The sequence below is a fragment of the Hydra viridissima genome, unplaced genomic scaffold (assembly GCF_058129835.1).
Source record: "Hydra viridissima isolate aposymbiotic clone 2 unplaced genomic scaffold, HvirCarnegie_v1 scaffold_1, whole genome shotgun sequence".
Taxonomy (NCBI): domain Eukaryota; kingdom Metazoa; phylum Cnidaria; class Hydrozoa; order Anthoathecata; family Hydridae; genus Hydra; species Hydra viridissima.
The window spans coordinates 22,275,471-22,297,681 of NW_028324300.1; the positions used below are offsets into that span (position 1 = coordinate 22,275,471).

At 29.3% G+C, this 22,211-nt stretch overlaps 1 protein-coding gene across 5 annotated transcripts in view; it reads left to right on the forward strand.

The window, feature by feature from the left end:
- Positions 1 to 10,675, forward strand: part of LOC149893925 (uncharacterized) — a 79,960-nt gene extending 69,285 nt beyond the window's left edge. For all 5 annotated transcript variants that reach the window (XM_090076470.1, XM_090076472.1, XM_090076471.1 and 2 more), the window contains 2 exons: positions 4,825 to 4,857; positions 10,096 to 10,675. In XM_090076470.1, the coding sequence (XP_089932596.1) occupies positions 4,825 to 4,857; positions 10,096 to 10,655 (593 nt within the window). In that variant the 3' untranslated portion in view covers positions 10,656 to 10,675. The remainder of the gene's footprint in view (positions 1 to 4,824; positions 4,858 to 10,095) is intronic.
- The last annotated feature ends 11,536 nt before the right edge of the window (positions 10,676 to 22,211 follow it).

The window sequence follows — 22,211 nt, forward strand, 5'->3', positions numbered from 1 at the left end:
GACATCACTTACTGCTCAAAAGATTTTTTTTTTTCAAAATGTTAAGTTCTGCAAAACAAATGACAAGGTTGTTAACTTCAAGTATTTTGTTATATTTAGTATTTTTCAATTTTATTATTCAATAAAATTCTTTTACTGCATGGTAAAAAATCGTTTCTTCCATGTTACATTTACGTTAATTAAAGTTATCTTGAAAATAATACAATCGATGTCATCTCAACTTATTCGTTTGAAGTTATTAAAAATACTTTTAAGCCTTTTTTATTATTAAACTTCAATTTGCAATCCGTTTTTAAAAATGATTTTAAAAAAATGTTTTTAGAAGAAAAACTTTTGAGATTTAGTTTAACAGTTAAAAACATGATAAAAGAAAAATTTTTAGTAAAATAATCTTTTAGTTTTGCAGTGTAATAAGGTAAAAATCATGCAATCAATGACTCTGTCACAGAGAAAATGTAAAAATGTTTATTTTGATATTCTTATATCGTTAACATCTTTTTTCATAGAGTTGTATTTTCATAGAGTTGTTTCACTCTCACTTTCACTCTCACATAGAGTTGTATAAAGTAAGAGTGTAAATTTATTTCACTCTCACTTTACACAAACTTTAAAAATTAAAATAAAAAGAATAAGCTTAAATATTTTTAAGTGTTAATTTACAAAATTTAAATAATTTATCCTCCTTTAAAATAACAATTCTCTAGATATTTAAGATAAACTAATTCACTTGGTAATAAGACATTTAAAAAAAAATATATTGACCAGCATTTGCAATAAATGCTCCTTTAAAAAAATTTCAGACATGAACAAAACATATATGTCTGTTAATTATATTTATATGCATATAACATTTTAAAAATAAAAGTTATCTGTTTTTTGCTTCTAGATTCTTAAATAAATGTCAAAATGATTAAAATAATAAAAAATATTAATTCTTAGAAATAGATTAATGTAAGCTTTTAAACGGTAAGTAGAATTTAATGGTAGTTTTAATGTTTTTAACCATAAAAAACTTAACACCAATATTTGACTTAATTACACTACCAGAACATTTTATTTTATCATTGACAAACAACAATTTTGACTTTTCAAGATCACAAGACCATAACATAATTAAAGTTTGGAAAAAAATATGGATTCCTCATCACTAGGGAATATTGATTGCTTATGCCAAAAAATATCAGTTTACAAATTTCACTTTTTAAATTTTTGCTGAGCCACAGGATAAACTATTTAAATTTATTTCCCCTTCCTTTTTTTGTTTCGTTTCTAACAGAACTGTTAAAATTGAAACAAAACTCCATATAAAATGAAAATCAAGCTGAAACACAGATTGAATTGTGTTTTTTGTTAGAAAAAATTAGAAATTCGTGACCTCAAAAAACTTACCAATAGTAAGTTAAATGGGGAATAAAGCATGCAAGTCAGTATTTACTGAGCTACTTAGATCCACTGGGTGTGCTTTACCTCAATACCATTAATATAAAATATAGCATAATAGCCTGTTTTACATCAATTTTATACAATTTTATCAATTTCTCTTTTTTTTTAAAAAATACACTTTTTTCAGGTTTTAAAGGCCTAAACGTTTTATGAGGGGGATTGTGTTGACAATAGAGTATAAACCAAGTAAGTACATATAGAATAGAGTTTTTTGATATACAAATAAGTTGTAATCGAATGAGTCATTTATCCTAGGGTGCATACTGTTTTAGTCCGCTACATTTATTGCGCTGTTACCAGGTTGCTTTTTTACCTGATCTTTCATTTCCTTTGGCTTTTTATAAGATTTGTTATAAACAACTCGCAAAAATTTAATTAAATAAGTTTTTTCTAAAACAAAATTTCATACATCATGCTTTTTTGTTCTTTGATTTGTTACCAAAACGTATTGATCCGTTTAAATTAAGTGTTAATTATTTCTTTTAATTGGTTTAGGGAAGGTTTTACGTGATCAATTCTTTGAAAATATAACTGCTTTATTTCGAGAATATTTCTTCGGCTTGTTCCGCACCACAAATTTAAAATAATTAATGATTTTGACTAGTTTTCTCTCATTTGCAAAATACAATCGAGCATTTCTAGCTATAAGTCATCTACTTTTATAAAAACACGGGACGAAACTCTTTTGAAGAAAGTTTCAATAGTTGAAAGGAAATAGTGAAGGTTTTTATGACATGAGTGATTTCGGTTTGTTTTACGAAGAAAATGACGCTCATTACTTTCAGAATATTGTAAAGAACCAGTATTTTACTAACTGTAGTGTAAATGATGTTATCATCAGCTGCGTTTGTTATCTAGTTCGATGGATTGTTTTGTACGTTTCTATTTGTTAGCTTCGTTTTATGATGAACTTTTAGTTTTAACATATTTTCTATTTTCTGAGCTTTTCTTAGATTTTAGAAAATCAGCTTAGAAATATCTATTTCTTTAAAAATAAATCCTTCCATTTTTTTAGGGACTTACTTTTGGATAATTGAAAACCCAAATGGAATTAAAAGGCAAGAGAAACATTGCATTTCCTTTTAATCAAAAGTTGTACCCTCCTAACCCTGTTATTGATCAAACTGAAACATAAGGCTGTGGCCTTGCATTTTCCTACACATCAAGATTTACAGTAGCGTGCAAAAATTTATGAAGAAGTTTTTTCATTATAATTTTTCGAATGAAATTGATGTATGAAATTTTGTTTTAGAAAAAACTTATTTAATTAAATTTTTGCAAGTTGTTTATAACAATTCTTATAAAAAGCCAGAAGGAAATGAAAGATCAGGTAAAAAAGCAACCTGGTAACAGTGCAATAAATGTAGCGGACTAAAACAGTATGCACCCTAAGATAAATGACTCATTCGATTACAACTTATTTGTATATCAAAAAAACTCTATTCTATATGTACTTACTTGGTTTATACTCTATTGTCAACACAATCCCCCTCATAAAACGTTTAGGCCTTTAAAACCTGAAAAAGTGTATTTTTTTAAAAAAAAGAGAAATTGATAAAATTGTATGAAATTGATGTAAAACAGGCTATTATGCTATATTTTATATTAATGGTATTGAGGTAAAGCCCACCCAGTGGATCTAAGTAGCTCAGTAAATACTGACTTGCATGCTTTACTCGTTTTTTTTTAAAGGAGCATTTGCAACTAACTCTCCTTTAAAAAAATTTTCAGACATGAACATAACATATACAGTGAGAACAGAATTTAATTGTACAAAGTAATTTTTCAATAAAGTTAACATCTTTGAATAAAATACTATATCAAGCAGTAATTATAAAGAACTTTTTTTTTCTCTAATTATTTATTTGGTAAAAAACCTTCAAAAAAAGTTTGTCTTTATGCTTTTGAATTACCTGGTTAAGAATTCGAAACAAAAAGAAGGGGATAAAAACACTTGCACATAAAATAATTGTACAAGAAAAACTTTATAGGTTAAAGCTAAGAAAAAATACCAGTTTATTAAAATAACTGAGAAACAGTTTCAAGTTTTTGTATTTTATTAATATACTTTAATATTTAGTTAGTCCTCCTTTTGCTTTAATTACATTTAACAAGCGTTTCGGCATCGATTCTACCAGACATTTGATTTGATTATTGTCAATATTAGACCATGATTTAACAACAGCTTTCTTTAAATCTTCTTTTTTCGTAAATGCTCTATTACCTATTTTTTTATCTAATAAAGTCCATAAATGCTCTATTGGATTCAAATCTGGGCTCTGTGAAGGCCATTCTAAAACATTTATGCCATTTTCATCAAAAAAAGTTTTAGTTTTTTTAGCAGTATGTTTTGGATCATTGTCTTGTTGAAACAAAAAACTGTTTCCCAACCTAAGACTTTTAGCAGAAGATTTTAAATTTCGTTTCAATATATTGTTATACAAATCAGCATTCATTGTTTCATCAATAAATTCTAGTTTACCAACACCATTCCATGCCATACAACCCCATAACATTACACTTCCACCACCATGTTTAATTGTTCCTCTTGTGCAACTCAAATTAAATGCTTCACCCCTCTTTCGCCAAACTCTCTGTGCACCATCAGATTTTTTTAAATTAAACTTGGATTCATCAGACCAAAGTACTTTTTTCCAAAATGATGCTGGCATTAAATAATACTTTTTTGCAAAATTCATTCTTCTCTTCATATGATTTTTTGTTAAAAACGGTTTTTTCCGAGCTATACATCCACTAAACCCTGCTTTATGAATGCGATTTCTAATTGATGTTAGTGAAATTGTGTTTCCTGTTAAACTTTTTAGATGATTTGCTATATTTTATGCACTTTCAAACCGATTTTTTTTAATCATTCTTAAAATTTCTCTATCATCTCGTGAGGTTGTCTTCAGCTTTCGCCCTCGTCCAGTTCGACTTTCAAACGTTTCATATTGTTTGTATTTATTTACAATGGCTCCCATTATGAGTAATGATATGTGCATAATGTATAGTATTATTCCTTATTGATCTTAATTTGGAAAAAGACTTAAATAAGCATTTCAGAGGCAGAAGGCGTTTTAAAGTTTTGTAGTTTCTTTGCAATTTTTTTTGTTTTTTACCGTAACAAAAACACGAACTTTGAATTTTTTGAACATGGTTACAAGACAATAACATAATTAAAACACGGGGAAAATATGTTGATTCTTTATCACTAGAGAATATTGATTGCTTATGCCAAAAAATATCGTTTTAGAAGTTTCACTTTTGCTGAGTCAAAGGATAAACGGTTTAAATTCATTTCCCCTTCCTTTTTTGTTCATTTCTAATTAAATAAGTTTTTTCTAAAATAAAATTTCATACATCGTGTTTTTTTGTTTTTAGATTTGGTACCAAAAAGTTTTTATTTGTATAGTGGTAAGAATTATTATTTTAATTTGTTTAGGGAAGCTTTTACGTGATCAATGCTTTGAAAATGCGATTGCTTTATTTTTAAAGAATATTTCATCGGTTCGTTCACGTGCCACAAATTTAAAAAAAATTGATGAACTTGACTACTTTTCTTTTTTCATTTACAAAACACCATTGAGCATTTCTAGCTAAAAATGCTCCTTTTTTTTATAAAAACACGGGAAGAAATTCTTTTGAAGAAAGTTTCAATAGCTGAAAGGAAATAGTAAAGATTTTTATGACATGAGTTTTTTCGGTCTGTTTTGCTAAGAAAATGACTCTCAAAACTTTCATTATATTATAGAGATTCAGTATTTTACTAATTGTAGTGTAAATGATGTTAGTATCAGTTGCGTTTGTTATCTATTTAAATGGATTTATTTGTTAGCCTCGTTTTTATGATAAACTTTAGTTTTATCATATTTTCAATTTTGTGAGTTACTGTTTTCAGTTTCAGTTTTATTACTTCGTTAAATTTCTATGAAATAGTTTTTAGTTATCAATTTGTTAGGTATCAATAGGTTAGTTTGTGTATAAGACAATTGTAAATGTTTATATTGAAAAACATTCATTTTCCTTGCAAATTTGAAACCGTAAACATTACTTGTAGTATTGCTTGTGTGGTTTGACTTGAAATGATTTAATTTTATGCTTTCATTGATCCGTTGAAATTCTTTGTGAAAATTAGTTTTCAATGTGATAAAAGCCCATCAGCAGAATTTTGAAAAATAGAATCATTTACACTTGTGTTTTACTTTACTACCCTTCGAAAATCGACTTCGTACGGCCTTATCATTATATCAACTCTAGAGGGCGACAAATCCAAATAACCTCTTATTCAATTTTTATGTAAACTCTTTTGTCTAATCAATTCTCTCCCTCACTAAAATGCCCCTTCCCCACCCACTCTATACTCACTTTTAAAGCTTTACGGATATGTCACTTTTAAGTATATTAGAAGAGAAGGAAAAAAATCTATTTCTTTAAAAATAAATCCTTCCATTTTTTTAGGGAATAACTTTTCGATAATTTAAAACCCACATAAATTTAAAAATCAAGAGAAACTTTGCAGCCCCTTTTAATCAAAGTTGCACCCTCCTAACCCTGTTCTTGATTAAACTGAAACATTCTATTCCCCCCCCCCCCCCCCCCTATTCTTAAGACATGAAGCTGTGGGTCAGCAATTTCTTACCCATCAAGATTTACAGTAGAGTGCAAAAGTTGATAATTAGCTAAATTTTTCAAGTTTTTTTGTCATAGCTTTTTGACTTTTCATTGAAGATGAATGAAATTTTTAACAATTGCTCTTGTAATGTGATCGTATAATTAACTCAAAAGAATGATAACTTGTAATGGAAGGTAGAAATTCAAATTTTATTGAAAACGTAACCGTACAAAAGTTTATAAACAGTTCCATGACCATTAAGAAAAACAAAACTTCATTAAGAAAAATGTATTTATAATAAAATTAATTTACTGGAGATAATATTTAACTTAAGTTGAATTAAAAAAAAAAAAAGGGAAAGTCTAAGGAATTGTCACGAAAAAAGAAAAATTTAATAATTCGCGCTGTAGAGAAGAAGATTCTTATAAGCAAATTTCTGAGCTTTGAAATGTGGCTAAATCAACAAATAATGTGCCAGTTAAGAGTTATAGAGAACAAAAGACATTTGAAAAAAATGATGGCTATGGAACTTTTTTATTATATTGATCTAAATTGATCTGAAGAGAAAGATTGCAGACTGTCGTTCTACAATCCACGTTCGAGTTTTCAATTACAACTGAACCCTCACTCTGGATGAGTTTTCAAACAACTCTGTAAGCATTTTTTAAACTGGAACAAAGCGAATATATGAAGTTACAAACTTATTGATGAGTATCACTAAAGTGACTGCAGCACTTCAAGACTCTGATCGTCCTCAGCACTTTTGAGTTCATCTTGTTTTGTTGAACGAAAGCAAATGCTAAGTATGAGTTTTTGCTCTGAGAAGATGTGTGGCTGATGTTGACCTGCTGACGTTGACTTTATAAACTTATAAAAACAAATTGTGTTCGTAAAATCGCAGCTATAAACAAGCACTAAGAGCTATTACAACCGTAACAACACTTTAAGTTAAGCATCAATTGTTGACATTTAATCGCTGCATTCACCTTGGCTTTAAGCTCATAATTTATTAGCTACGAATAATGTTCGATTTTGAACATTGCAAACCGAAAGCACCATTTAAAAAAAATATAGGGTAGATCAGGGTAATTTGAGCACCTTGGAAATATGAGCATACCTAAAGATTTCGTAGATGTAAGCATTGAAGTTAAAGTTGCTTTGTATTTTTTGAATCGACTTTATATGGTTAAAACAGGAATCAGTAAAATTAGCGTAAATTTATAAGCAGTAATTAGCGGGTATTATTTAACTAAAACGCTGTTAAATTTTTTGCATTTTTAAAATAATATTGTCACGCATTAATTTATCTGTGGCGCGAAATTTTGGTGCAAAAATATGGAAAATAATTTTTTTATAAAAAAAAATATATTAGCCAAAAATCTGTTTCGTTTTTGTTTGAAAAACAATGCATAGAAACATTTAGTTTTTACTTTTACTTAAAGATGCCATTTTTGTGTAATATGAGCATGCTCAAATTACCCCATGTTATTGTTATTGCAATTACCAAGTTTAAAGTCCTAAAACAGCAGTGGTTTTAATTAATATTTGAATAAAAACAAAACACGGCAAAATATTTTATTATTTTAACAATAATAAATATTCTTCTGTAATTTAAATTTAAAAAAATTTGAATTTTTATCGTTCAAATTTATGAGTTGATAAAATTGAAAAATTAACAATTTCTTTTTTTTGTTTTTTGTTTTTTGCGGAAAACATAGTCGTATTGTTTTAACAAAAAGTGGCTTAAAATTTAATTTTTTAATTATAAGTTATGTTAATAACGAATCATTATATTCCAAAATTTAGTTCTATATGTCAGGTTGATATTTTTTTACTTAATGTTATTTTTTTTTGAGCTAAATTAAAGTTCTCATATTACCGAGTGGTATTGGTAATATGAGCACTTTTGTGACTTTTTTTAAAACTTTTGTGCTTTTAAAAAAAAAAATCGGATTCGCACAAATATTTACGTAAACTATGAGTATGGATCCCTAAAAATTGTTGATTCGCAAAAGTTTTGTATCCAGCATAACCATTTTTGAAAATATTCCAATTTTCGCTTAAGATGCTCATAATACCCTAATCTACCCTATTAGATTAAAATTGATTGATAAGATAGGATTGTAATTCTTTCTCTTCTAATTCTGGTCTCTTGTTATTTATTTTCTTGTGAGCAATTTCTTTCGATAAAAAAAACTTTACCGCTTACAGAATGCTCATCGCTGTTATTCTTGCACTTTCAGTTTGTAGGCGCTGTTTTTTGGAATTATTGACAGCATGGTTTTTAACATTTTTGTGAGTTGTTTATAAAAAATCTTATAAAAATTGCAGAAGGAAATGAAAGATCAGGTATTAAAGTAACCTGTTAACAGCTCAATAAATGTTGCTGACTAAAAGAGTTTGCAATCCCCAAACACAATCCCCATCATAAAACTTTTCGGCCTTCAAAACCTTATGAAAATGTATTTTTTTATCCTTAGAAAAAAGAAATGGATAAATTCTTATAAAATGTTAGTTTTAATGTTACTTTGAGAAATCCTTTTTTATAATAAATATATGAGTGGTGTAAGGGAAAATTGAATTCCATTTTATTCGAAATTTCAAAAAGAATATTTGGCGACTTTTTGTTATAGCTTTGTTAATCAGATTGTTACTCGATGTTGGGTCTTTTAGAAGAAATATTAAGGTGTGGCTGTAAAGAGCTAAAAGGGTCTTTTGATATTTCTTGACCTTTTGTAGCACCAGCGTGAAATCTGTTTTTTATGTCTCAGAAAATATTTTAATCTCTCATTTCTAAGCATTGTTTTGGATTTTACACTGTTAAAAAAAGTTTAAAAACTTCAATCACGATCTTACTTTCAAGAATTGTCATGAGATGCTCCAAATATTCTCAGGAGAACAGAGAGTATTAAGAATATAGAGATTCTCAGGAGAACTTAAAATATTTAAAGCGTACCGTGACGAATAAAGCAAAAGAGAACAATTGCAAACATTTGTTCTACATTCTACGTTCGAGTTTTCAATTACAACATAACCCTCACTCTGGGTGAGTTTTCAAACAACTCTGTGAGCGAATCGACGTTTTTTAAATGAGAACATCGCCGCAGGAGTTGAGTTGTTTCATTGATGAAAATCGCTTACTTCTATTTTTATTTTCTTGTTTATAATAATTTCTGAACGAACGACGCAAAAGAAATAAGTGTTTAAGATTTTGTTGTTATGTAGTTGTTAAAATCAGTTTTGAGCAGAATATATTTCTATTAGTTAGGTTTTTAGGGAAAAAGCGATTGAAAGTACAGTATTTTTATGTTTCCTTGCATAAAGTTTACAATTTGAAAAGATTTAGTTATTTTGGTGACATTAAAATGGTTTTTTCGATATTTTTTCTTTTCAAAACTAGTTTGAAAGTTTAAAAAAAATGACCATAAAAGAAATGGCTTTTTATACGTTACTTTTGGTGTAACAGTTTTAAAATATAATTTCCAACCGTTCTTTATTTGACTGTTACCCGCTTTAAATTGACATACTTTTAGTTTACTTTTTTATAATACTTTAAAATATTTTTTGTTGCTTCAGCAAAGAAATAGAAAGCGAAAATATTTTTTATTTAAGTTTTAAAATAAATTATTTTTGTATAAAAAATCTCACGCGACTTTTGAATAAAGTTAAGCGCTGTTTTAATGCTTTTGATCAAGCTTCTGATTGGCTGAATTGTTTATCGTATTTCTATTGGTTGAGGCGCAACCAAAGTTGAAAAATGGCGTACGACAAGTTTCAATAAATATTTTAATTTTGTATTTCGTAAATTATTTATTTGTTTAATAAATATTTAGTAAATAAAAAAATTTTTTTGAACTAATTTGTGATCAATTGAACTGTTTTGATCTTTTTTATAAAGAAAATAATATCCGTTTTATATTTATTAAACACGATATTGTGTTTTCAAATTTTTGCAATTTGATTTTCTTGAATAATTGTTGTTGCAAATAAATAAATATTAATAATAATATTAATATGTTATTAATATTATAATTCTTCAGATGATCAATACAAGATGTTCATGGAATGCTTCTTTGAAGCGCAGGCGTCGATTACCGAGGACATGAAAGGATCAATCGATGAACGAGAGTGGAAGATTTGGATACGCGATGGAAAAACTGCTCATGAAGTTTCACATGAGAAATATTTCATGGAGAAACTTTGTGACGCAGGATGCAAGTTGAAGGAATTAATTGTTCGTAAAAATATTTTATCTGAAGATGAGAAAAAACTTGTCATTTTATGTTCGACCAACGTTCGTCGTGTCTACTTATTTCATCCAGTGAAGATCGATGGATGGATACCGAAGCACAAGATTGAATTGCTGTGGATAGACATCAGTGATACTTTCGTATCAAAGAACGAGTTCGAGGGTTTCGTCCTCCCGTGGATTCGACTCGCTGAAGAATTAATTCTTGTCCTTCACGACGACACGAACTTCATCGACGACATTTGTGAATGGCTTCGTGGTTCGAACTTCAAGCGGTTGGAGATCATCTACCGTGGAAAAGATTTTTATAACATCGAAGAGTTTAAAGAAAGAAACACGAAAAATGTTTAATATGTTAAATAAAAAATAAATACAAATGTAAATATGTAAAAAGTATATGTAATACAGGAAAGTTTTTATAACATCGAAGAGTTGAAAAAGTTGAAATGATACGAAATACTTTTGATTGTTTAAATATTTTTAATATGTTTAATAAAACTGTAAAATATATAAATAATTCAAGAATTATTTATGAAATGAAATATTAAGTAATTTAAAAAGAAAAAAAACGAATTTCTTTTAAAACTTGAAACGTGGAAAAAAATATTTTTTCTTTTTTAAAACTTAAAGAAGTTTTTTAAGTACTGCAAAAACCACAAAAATATTATGAAATGAAAATAATTTAATGTAATAATAATGGAAATATGAAATAATTAGGTTGTTTTTTTGTTGTTGTCAATGGTAACAGTTATGAAAAAAATTTTCGAGTTTTTAAGATGAGATTCGATAAATTTTTAGAACGGAAAGTTTTTTTTGATGTTGATAAAAAAAAAAAAAAATTGGAACTCAGAAAATCAAAAAACAAAATTCTAGCGAATTTTTTAAAAGCTTCGAACGGTGGACATTTTTTTTTTCTCGAAAGAGGAAGGCGGTTTAAAAATTTTTTTGTAAATAAAGTAGTATAATTTTATTAAAGATTTTAGACTTGTTTTTTGTTTCGAAAAACTTTTTTGTTTTCAAATCAAGTTTTTTTCAACCCCAATCATTTATGTTGGCTGATTTCATTTTTCAAGTAACTTGGATCAATTTACATTTGCCGTTTCCATAGCAACTAAAATGACCTGAAGAAAAAAACTTTGAAAACAATTTTTTTGTTTAGATCATTTAAATTTTTTTCTTAAAATCATAAAAATTAGATTGTGCCCACGCTCTCAAAGAAGCGTGTTTCCAATGTTCGCACCCCGCGTTTTTGAACTTCCGTCACACAGTGGGACGAAATCCTGATTTTGTGGCCAAAATTCCCAAATTACCTACACATGGGTTTTCTAGGTCGCTGATTCTTATTTCGATTTGCAATTGCTCGTGATTATTTATTAAATTCACATCACGCTCCAATCAGCTCAGATACTAGATTATTATTATTATTGTCGAGTTATAAAGTTTGTTAATTTTGCCAAAATGTCAAACCTGCAATCAAAACGTAGACTTAGAACGGTTAATATGAAATTGTTAAATAAACTTTTTAAAAAATCATCCGAAATTCTATCTAATAACAATGACGAAAACCAATATCAACTTTTAATCGATATTCGCGACACTATTAATGAGAAATTCACTAAGGTTATTCAATTTGATGAAGAAATTTCCTTGCTTATTGAAAATGATGATGAACTACAACAGGACGCAGAATCATCCACAGAATTTACACTCTTATGTAAGAACGAGCTTTCAATTATTAACAGGCATTTAAAAAAACACGATCCCAAGATCGATTCCTTAAGTTTATCAAGTAATTCTAAAAATAAAACAATCAAACTTCCTATATTAAAACTAGAACCATTTGATGGCAGACCAGAAAGCTGGGTAACTTTTATAGAAAATTTTAATTGTGCAATCGATCTTAATGATGATTTATCTGACATCCAAAAAATGACTTACTTACGCAACTTACTTCAGGGACCTGCCCTAGCCTCTATAACCGGTCTCGCCTTGACAAACAAAAATTTACAAGGCTGCATTAGAAATACTTAAACGAAGCTATGACAATAAGCAAGCTCTTATATCATCACGTATGCGTAAACTCTTGTCATTAGAAAAAAATTTATAGTACTAGTAAAATTGAAAAGGTAAGACAATTTTTTGACAACTTAGAAATACTAGTAAGAAGTCTCGAGAACCTAGGTATTAATAGCAATATGTACGGACCTCTTCTTATCCCAGTAATTTTGGAAAAGATACCAGAAGAACTAACATTAATTGTCAACCGTCAATTTAATAACAATGACAGCTGGGATGTTAAATTAGTAGTTGATATTCTAAAGGCTGAATTGCGTGCGCGAGAAAAGCATTAACTAACTCATTAGATAAATTAGACAGGTTTACTACTACAGAAATATTTCTTACTAGTGCAAAGAATAGGGAATCAAATCGAATTCATTCATCTAGTTCGTTTAACAGGATACCACATCGGTACAATTCCTATTCAAATCCAAGAGATCTCCAAAACCTAAATAAATGTTTATTTTGTGACCAGCCACATAAATCACAATATTGTCGATCAGTTACGAATATTTAATCAAAAAAGAAAATCATTAGTGATAAAAAACTTTGCTTCAAATGTTTAGGAAGCGGTCACATTAGTAAATAGTGTTCATCTCAAATAAAATGTTTTAAATGTGGACGTCGTCATCATGTTGCATTATGTATCGATACACAGAATTCTAACCTACAAAATCAATCTCATCATAATCAATCTGAAGGACAATTGACCTCAGTTGCAGAAGCTACATCTGAAGATCAACAATCTGTTTTGCTACAAACTGCATCAACTCAAGTCTTGGACAACGATGGCAATTTACATAATTGCAGAATACTTTTCAACAATTGCTCTCAGTTAAGTTATATATCACCTGAGTTACATTCAAAGTTAAAAGTCAAAACATTAGGTACGAAAGAAATATGTATAAAAACATTTGGTAACAACAATGCAACAGAAATCTTAGAAAAAGTTGAGTTACGAATTAAATGTCTACTCGGCCGCACAATACGAATAGTTTGCTACGTAAAAGATATATGTTCTCCTCTTAACGGACAATATATAAATCTTGCTAGTGAAGACTATAGCTGAATCTTGTGTACGAAGTTTACAACGGTTTATAGCGAAACGAGGCGCGCTAAAATCATTTCCGATAACGGCTCACAATTCATATCTAAAATTAATCAAGATTTCATTTCATCTCGCGGTATATCATGGCATTTCAACGCTGCCGCTGCGCCCTGGTAGGGAGGATTCTTCGAAAGACTTGTTGCTTCAACAAAACGTTGCCTCCGCAAAGTAATAGCAAATGCCCGCCTTACATACAAAGAACTTCTGACCATATTAGCCGAAGTTGAAGCCGTTATTAATAATCGCCCAATTACATTTAGATACGAAATGCCTGGAGACACCCCATTAACACCGAATCACATGTTATATGGTAGAACAATGAACTTTAAAGCAATTAAGAAAGACCTAATAGAATACAATTTAGATACACGTAGTAAATATATTGAGAGTGTACTAAATCATTATTGGAAGCGCTGGCGAGAAGAGTACATCACAGAGCTAAGAGAACATCATAAACAAAGAAAAAGAAATGGCACAAATCAAATTGCATTAAATGACTTTGTATTAATTCATGACCCAAATGCTAAACGCGGTTTGTGGAAAACTGGAATAGTACAGAAATTAATCAAATCACATGACAAGCAAACTCGAGCAGCAGAAGTTAGGTACGTTTATAATGGAAAACCAATTGTCATCGAACGACCTGTAAACAAGCTATATTTATTGGAAGCCTCATATAAAACAATGGACGAAAAGGTTATTCAAATGAAATTTTGCGATGAAGATGACATTGAACTTTTAGTTAAAAATTAATGTTGAGCGGGGAATGTTGCGCGCAATCGCGCAATCATTCAAGCCTCTAACGCTTTCTTTTAGTTGTTATATAAAAACGAGCATTTTGTTACTTATCTCTCTCTTGCAAGAAATAAAGACCGAAATAAAAATTCTTTACATCGTATATAAGTACTACGACAATAAGAGCCTGTTAAAAATGTCTCTCATATTCGATTCTCTTGAGCATTTTCTTGAATGATGTAATCTGAAGTTTTTAATGTCCTTATTGCGTGACTCTTGGGCATCTTCAGAAAATTGTCCAATCGGTAAAAGGGCATATTTTACAATTTTTGCTCCATGGATCAGCAATTTATGTACAGATTATCCTTTCTCGACCATTAAATAATGTTAATTCACTAATTTCCATGACCATTTTCAGACATTAATCTATGTTAATAGATTAATGCTGCACCACGTATTCCTCCATAAAAACTAGTCTCCCAATTAAAATGGCACTCAATGGCAGCCAGTTTTTTAACATATTATATTAAACACTATACACTATCAATTCCTTGTCGAAAGAAAGTGGATAACCGCGGTTGAATTTTTAAAATGACATTTTAAAAGAAAAAAAAATTTACAACTTTTTATGTTTACTTGTCGCGCGATTTAAATATTTAAAAAAATTAAAATTAGCATTAACAGTGCATAACCATATATTCTACATTCCTCCAGAAAGTTCAATTTTTTGTCGAATTCCAATTGAAATAGTTTCTTTAGTTTAACAGCACTTTAAAACAGGCAAGAATTTTTAGACGTGTCCACTTGTTTAGTGTATAGTGAATGATATCAAAAAAAAAGTATACATTTGTATAGGGGAGACCGGGGCTAGTTGCATCAAAATTTAAAAAACTGCATTTATCTCCTTAAACTTTGATACTAAAAAATATTTTTTCAGGGTTATTAAATAGATCTTAGTGACATATTAATCCATCATTGATAAATATAATATAAAACTTAGTTATTCCGCAATAGTGAAACAAAAATGAAAAAAAAAATGATGCATCTTACCCAGCATCGGGGCAGGTTGCAATGGTGAACGGGGTAAGTCGCAACACAAAACTCTATTAGTATAAGCTTTGCGGAGTTCACAGAAAAATTACTTGTTAATGTGTAATTTCTGTTTAACAACAAAAATGTTATAATTACAATAAAAGAAGTAGAGATTTCCTTGACCTGCAAAAAAAATTTTTATGCTACACTTCACATATACCTCACTTGTTTAGTAAACTATAAACTGTTTTTGAAAAAAAAAATTCTCTTAGTCAGATAAACAACAATTAAGTTTAAAAAAAGGCAAGAGGAGTATTTAGGATATTTAGGTTCTGTTTTTTTTCTGTTTTTAGGATATAAAAACACAATAACATTTTGTTTAAAAAACAATTTTTTTAATGCAAAAAATTACATTCATTCGTGTTGCTATTTTACTGGAGTATTAACTTAACCTACTTATCCAATTTAACCTATATCATCATATATTTATATATGAATGATTAATGTTATCATGCATATATAAATGCATGTATATATATATATATATATATATATATATATATATATATATATATATATATATATATATATATATATATATATATATATATATATATATATATATATATATATATATATATATATATATATATATATATATAGGGGAACATGGGGTAAGATGACGAATGGGGCAAGATGAAAACATATTGTTATTTTCAAAACTTAAATAAATATGAAATCTGACTGCAGCTAAAAGGGAAGTAGATTACATCTACTAGATTTATTTATGCTTTCTTTATAAATATTATTTTCGGAATCAAAGAAAATTATTAAAAAGATTTTTCTTATATTAAGGAAGAAAAAAATATATCCACTTAAATTTGATTTATTTCATCATTACATCACCAGCCAAAGGTAAGCAAGAATTTCTCATTTAGTTAGTTTAATTTAGAAGCCATACAAGTAGCATTAAGCTATGATAACTTATTTATGTAGAGTTCTGAGTCATTTTGAAGATTAAGTACCCTAGGGGCAAGATGAACGGGGCACGATGACTCGTTTGTCGTTTCGCCAAAGTAAATGTTTTACCATAAACCTGTACTGTAATAACTTTTGTGCTTAGACATTATTACATTGCTTTATTATGCACTAAAATATTTATTTTGTTGTTTTGGAATTTGCTAAAAACTGATTAGTAGACTTTTTTTGCATAGCTATCATCAAATTATCATCAAAGTCGCCATCTTGTCCCGCATACGGGGCAAGATGGCGACTTTGATGATAATTTGAGATAACTTTGGTTAATGAGTTTTTTCCAGGCTTTTTTTAGTTTTTATATGGGTTTTTTTTATACATATGCTTCTTATATATTATATACATATACAACTTATATAAACATAACTTCATCATAAAGTTTTTGTTTTCATTTATTGCTACGCTGTTAAAAAAGTGTCCATTATATTAGAAAAAACTGGAAAAGTGCGTAAAATCAACAAAACCCGCAGCTAATTTATGATTTAACTTACCCCAAGCAATTTGATGCAACTTACCCCATAGGCATCATAATCACTCTAATCATTGTATATAATTATTTATATTGAAAAAATCAATTTTTTTTAGCTTTACGTGTTTGAAAAAGATTTTTTTACCATTACTTTATTATGGTTATATACCTCTAAGTTTAAAGTAAAACCCAAAAAAACTTCAAAAACGAAGTTTAGAATTTTTATCGAAAGAAAAAAAATATCAATATAACTTTTGAAATTTTTTTTTAATAATTGTAAGTTTTTTACAGCTGACGTGTTAAAGTTATAGTTATATTGTTTAAGAAAAACTTAGGAAAAATATATAAAACCATTCTTTAAACCGCACTGTTTCAACTTACCCTTCCCAGACAGCCTACGACACTGGGCCAGAATTCCGGCGATTCATCGAACGCTGTGACGATTAGATTAGTAACGGGCCAGTACAGGCCCGAGTCTGGCATGATTCTGGCGAGTAGTTGTACGCCATTGCGATGGCATTTGTTATTGGGCCAACACTGGTCAAATTGTGGCGGTACAGAGTTTCGGCCGAATGTCTTTTTTCCATAACCGCCCACTAATTAAAACTTTTTTTAACATATTTTGAATAACAGCTTCTGATTATTTTTTAACATAAAATAATGTCTGACTTCAAACAATACTAAACACTATTTTAACAAACAAAAGCAATATTTATCAAAATTTTACATAAATTTTTGTATTCAGATATCTAACGTGTTTATCTTTATTATATGTTTGGATAAATAACTTGGATCAATTTTTACCTGCCGTTTCCATAGCAATTAAAATGACCTTGAGAAAAAAATATTGAAAAAATTTTTTTGTTAAGATAGCTCTTAAAGAGGCGTGGGCACGATCTAATTTTTAGGATGTTTAGAATGATGTTGAATGAGGATGATTTATAAAAAGTTACGGTAGTCAGAACTAACCTAATCCCGCTTTAACCCCTAACTGATACTTATGGTACCCGATTACCAGTTAAAATAATAATTCCCGAACGGTTCTGTCGGGTATTCTGTGAAAAAGGTCCATTTTGTTCAAAAATAATTGATAATTCTAAAAAAATTACCGAAAGTAATAGCCGTAATATCGCAATAATCACATTTTCACTTGAACTTTTTGCAGTTAAACAAAATGTAATATATTTCTTCATACAATTCACACCAACCGTTTGACAAAATAACTGTCTCTACCTTTATTTGAAATGCTCCACTCTGATTGGTTGTTACAAAAAATCCAAGGAAAATATTAGCTAGCCAGTCAATTGCTCTGCCATCACAAAGTCTAGGCGATGTTGATACTGAAAACAAAGAAAGAAGAGAACGTGAAAAAGAAACACCATCTCAGATCAACACCATCTTCAGATCCAGATAACATGCCTTCCCATGAAAGCGAAGCCAAAAAAACAGATGATAAATTGTTTAATATAATTAGTTTGATTTCTTTGCTTAGAGCCAGAAAATTTTTTCACGGCGCACAGTGACCCAGATTAAGTTAAAAGCGGCAAATATTACCTAACTATTAAATGCATGTACATTAGACATAAACTATACATCAAAATAGGGGTTTTTGGGGTCAAGGAATTCAAATTTGGAACCTAAAATTATTTTCACATGCACCAATTACCCGTTTCACGCACATGTACGCGTTAAAACGCGCGTTAGTAGACTTCAAAATTTGTAAATTCTAATTTTAGTAAAAAATTTAGCTTCCTTGACCCAAAATATAACATTATTTTACCAATACACAAACATTCGCGTACGCGTTAAATGCGCGTGAAAGCGTTACAAAACGCGTTATCAGTGTTTAACACACACACACACACAAACATTTTTATTAATTCAAAAATAAACAAACTAAAATATTAAAACCTTTTCACAACTTAAATTACTAACAAGTTTAGTTCTTCTGGAGGCAAAAAATTCTTCCTTGATAATTCCTGTGTTTTACAAATGAAATGCTTGAGATTTTTGGATCTGATCTAATCAAAAGGTAGTGCATCTGATCTTTCATAGTGTCAATTTTTGATACTTTTGCTGTGTGGTTGCATTTCGGATTTGCTTGTTTAGGCTTTCCTGAGCTTCCTCAAAGTATTGAGCAATCGGCAAATCATATTGATTTTAAATGGAGCAACCATGTATCAGAATTATGTGAACACTGGGTGGCATTATATACCAACCATATTTATTAACAATAATTTTAGCTGTGTCAGTACAGCAAACTTCAAATTGATCAGTATCAATATGGTACCCATATGACATTGTAATAAGGACAATGTGCATTCTATTTATAACTTCTATATTAACCCCTGTAGTTTTAGAGAAAATCTCAGAGTTCTCAAATGCTCTTCTTGAAGTATTTTCATCATTGCTATTACCAAAACCTACTTTGGGCTGGTCAACAATGAGACCCAACTTTTCTCTGAACTTTGATTTAACTAAATTCTTCCTTAAATTTACAGAAAACTTCTCTTTTTCAGTTCTGTCTTGAAACTTCTGGTTTTCCATTTTATAACCTAAATGTACGATGAACTTTAACAAAAAAAATAATAAAGTTTTGTACCAATAGAGAATAACCATCAATTCACTCAACAATAATAAATAAGGTGAAATATACATTACACATTGCTGAATTCATAAGCTTTACTACTGATATATGGACCAGTTGTTCAAATGAAAGCTTCATGATCCTGACAGGTCACTGTTTAGACAATACATTTAATCAGAGAACTGTTATACTTAGAGTAGCTCCATTTCCTGAGAGACATTTAGCAGCAAATATTTCTGAACTAATTGATGATTTTATGGCTGAATTTAAAATATCACCTTTAAAAAAGTCATTTAATAGCTAGAGATAATGGTGCAAATATTGTTAAGGCTATTAAAGATGGCCCATATGATAGCATGCCTTGTTTTTTACACACATTGCAACTAGTAATTAATGAGTGTATTTTTGAACAAATAGTAGCCAAGAATGTCATTGCAAACTTTCTTTCAATTGTTGGGCATTTTAGCCAGTCTCCCCAAGCCTGCCATGAACTTAAAGCTCTTTAAGAAGCAAACAATGCTCCTAAGCACAAACTTATTCAAAATGTTCCAACAAGGTAGAATAGTACCTATCATATGTTAGAACGAATTTATGAACAAAGGAAACCTCCAACCATATATGCACTTGAAACTGGTAAGCTTCCTTCATTAAATGCAAGCAAATAGATGATTATTGGACAACTTTGTGTTTTGCTAATAGTGTTCGCTTGAGCGAAAGAAATTCTATTGTCTCAGATATTATACCACAGATACAGTTTTTGAAACATTTCATTAATAAAGGTTCAATTGATGACAAGTTCATTGGCCTGGAGAGTACACTAACTGATTTAACTAATTCAATGGAGAATAGATTCAAACAATATACTGAAAACTATAACATCATCTTGTCGACATTTCTTGATCCCAGATTCAGATTAAAAATGTTCAAAAATGAAAACACCTTCTCAGCTGCTAAAACAAGTATTGAGAACATAACCATTCAACTTATTAAAACCCATGAAAACATAACAAACATCAAAGTTACTGAAAATGATTAGTCCGCAGAGATTGAAATTATTGACTCAGAATAAGCAAATAATGTTACAGTACTAAATGAATACAAAGATATAGTAGAAATGGATTTTGACAATTTCTTTGAAGAACTTTAAAGATTTAATTCTAAGCAAATCGGTCAACCACAAAATTCAATTTCAAATGAAACTTTATCAAATGAAATTCAACTCAACTCAAATGAAGACCTTATTGACAAAAAACAATCCTTTGTTGTGGTGGAAATCACAGAAAACCAAAATGCCACTATTAACAAAACTTGCTGTAAAGTTTTTAAGCTTCTGTGGAGAGTGAAAGACTTTTTAGTATTGGTGGAAATGTATATACTGCAAAGTGAAATAGCTTAACTGAAGCTCATGGTGAAATGTTAATGTTTCTGAACTATTATATGAGAAATTCAAAATATTTGATTTTGTCTCTTCAACCTATTTTTTAAATATACAATTTTTAAAAATATTCTATGTTTTTGTCTTTGAGAGAAGCGGTTAAAGTATCGGTGTTTTTAGCGGAAAATAACTCAGTATCGGTATTGGTCAAAATTTTGGTTTTTGTACAGCTCAACTTTAAATGCCCAAATCAGCATAAAATGCTTAAAAAATCTATTGACATAAGCAAAAATTGAAAAAAAAGTTTTTTGCCAAAAAATGATGACAAAGCTCTTTTAAAAAATATAGACAAAACATTAATGAAATGGTGCACAGATTCTGTAGCAGTGTATACAGTTGGGTGATTATAAAGTGTTTATTAAGCGAAGAGTTCTTGATTAGCCAAATCACATGCAAACTTCATGTAGATTATCTTTTCTGTGATGACGTAAAAAAGTTTCTTTTAGAAGAGATTCTTTTCTGCCAATAAATTTTATAAGTTCACACAAAGCAGTTTTTGTCCAGGTAATAAGTGTGATTTTTCTTTCTTTGTGTACAACGTTAAGAGAGTTTTTTAAACACTAAACTTTACTCGGTTGATAAAATTATATAAAATAGCTGAATTGTATTAAATATGATATATAATATAATGGAATATACAATAATATAATTTAGTATATTGAAAAATAATATAATGTGATGTAAGATAACACTGGCCTGCGTCAAAAATGTTCCCAGGGTTTTCTTTGGTGATTCTCAATAAAATTTGCCTTCTAAATCCGAATAAAGGATTCAAATTTTTCAATCAGGTTTTAGATACAGACTTAAGGCTCTTTACCGCATATAACAGCTGAGTGTCCATTTTATTGCAATTCCCAGGTGACAGTTGTGTAGTAATGTGTCTATAAACAGTATCTAAAGTATATTTGTAATGTTTTATTTATCATTGTCAATTTTTTTAAAGGCTAATATATGAGATAAATAAAATTTATTTCATAAAAATGAATAGAAAGTGTAAAAACAGTCCCGACAGATTCTGCTATGTGTGTGGAAAGGTAACTTTTAGTGATCAGCAATGCACCATAATACGTAAAGTCCCTTTACAATGCATATTTTGGAATAAGGCTTGGCGATCAAGACAAAAGTTTTGCCCAACATATATGCAGCACAGCCTGTGTCGTAGCCTCAAGGCGCTGGAATGAGAAAAAGCAAACTGCATGTCATTTGGTGTACCGAAGGTATGAAGAGAAGGCAAGGTTCATACGATAGACTGCTATTTTTGTATGACCAATCTTCAATGTAAGATATTTTTTTTATAGTCTAGTGAAGTTTTATTTGTTTATAAAAGATTTTTGGAAACCAAAGATTTCATGTCTTATCCCTGAAATCTTTGGTTTTATCAACGATAAAAAACTCATGAACTTGAATCGTTAAACTTCAAATTGAAGCCGGTAAAAACTCTACTTCTT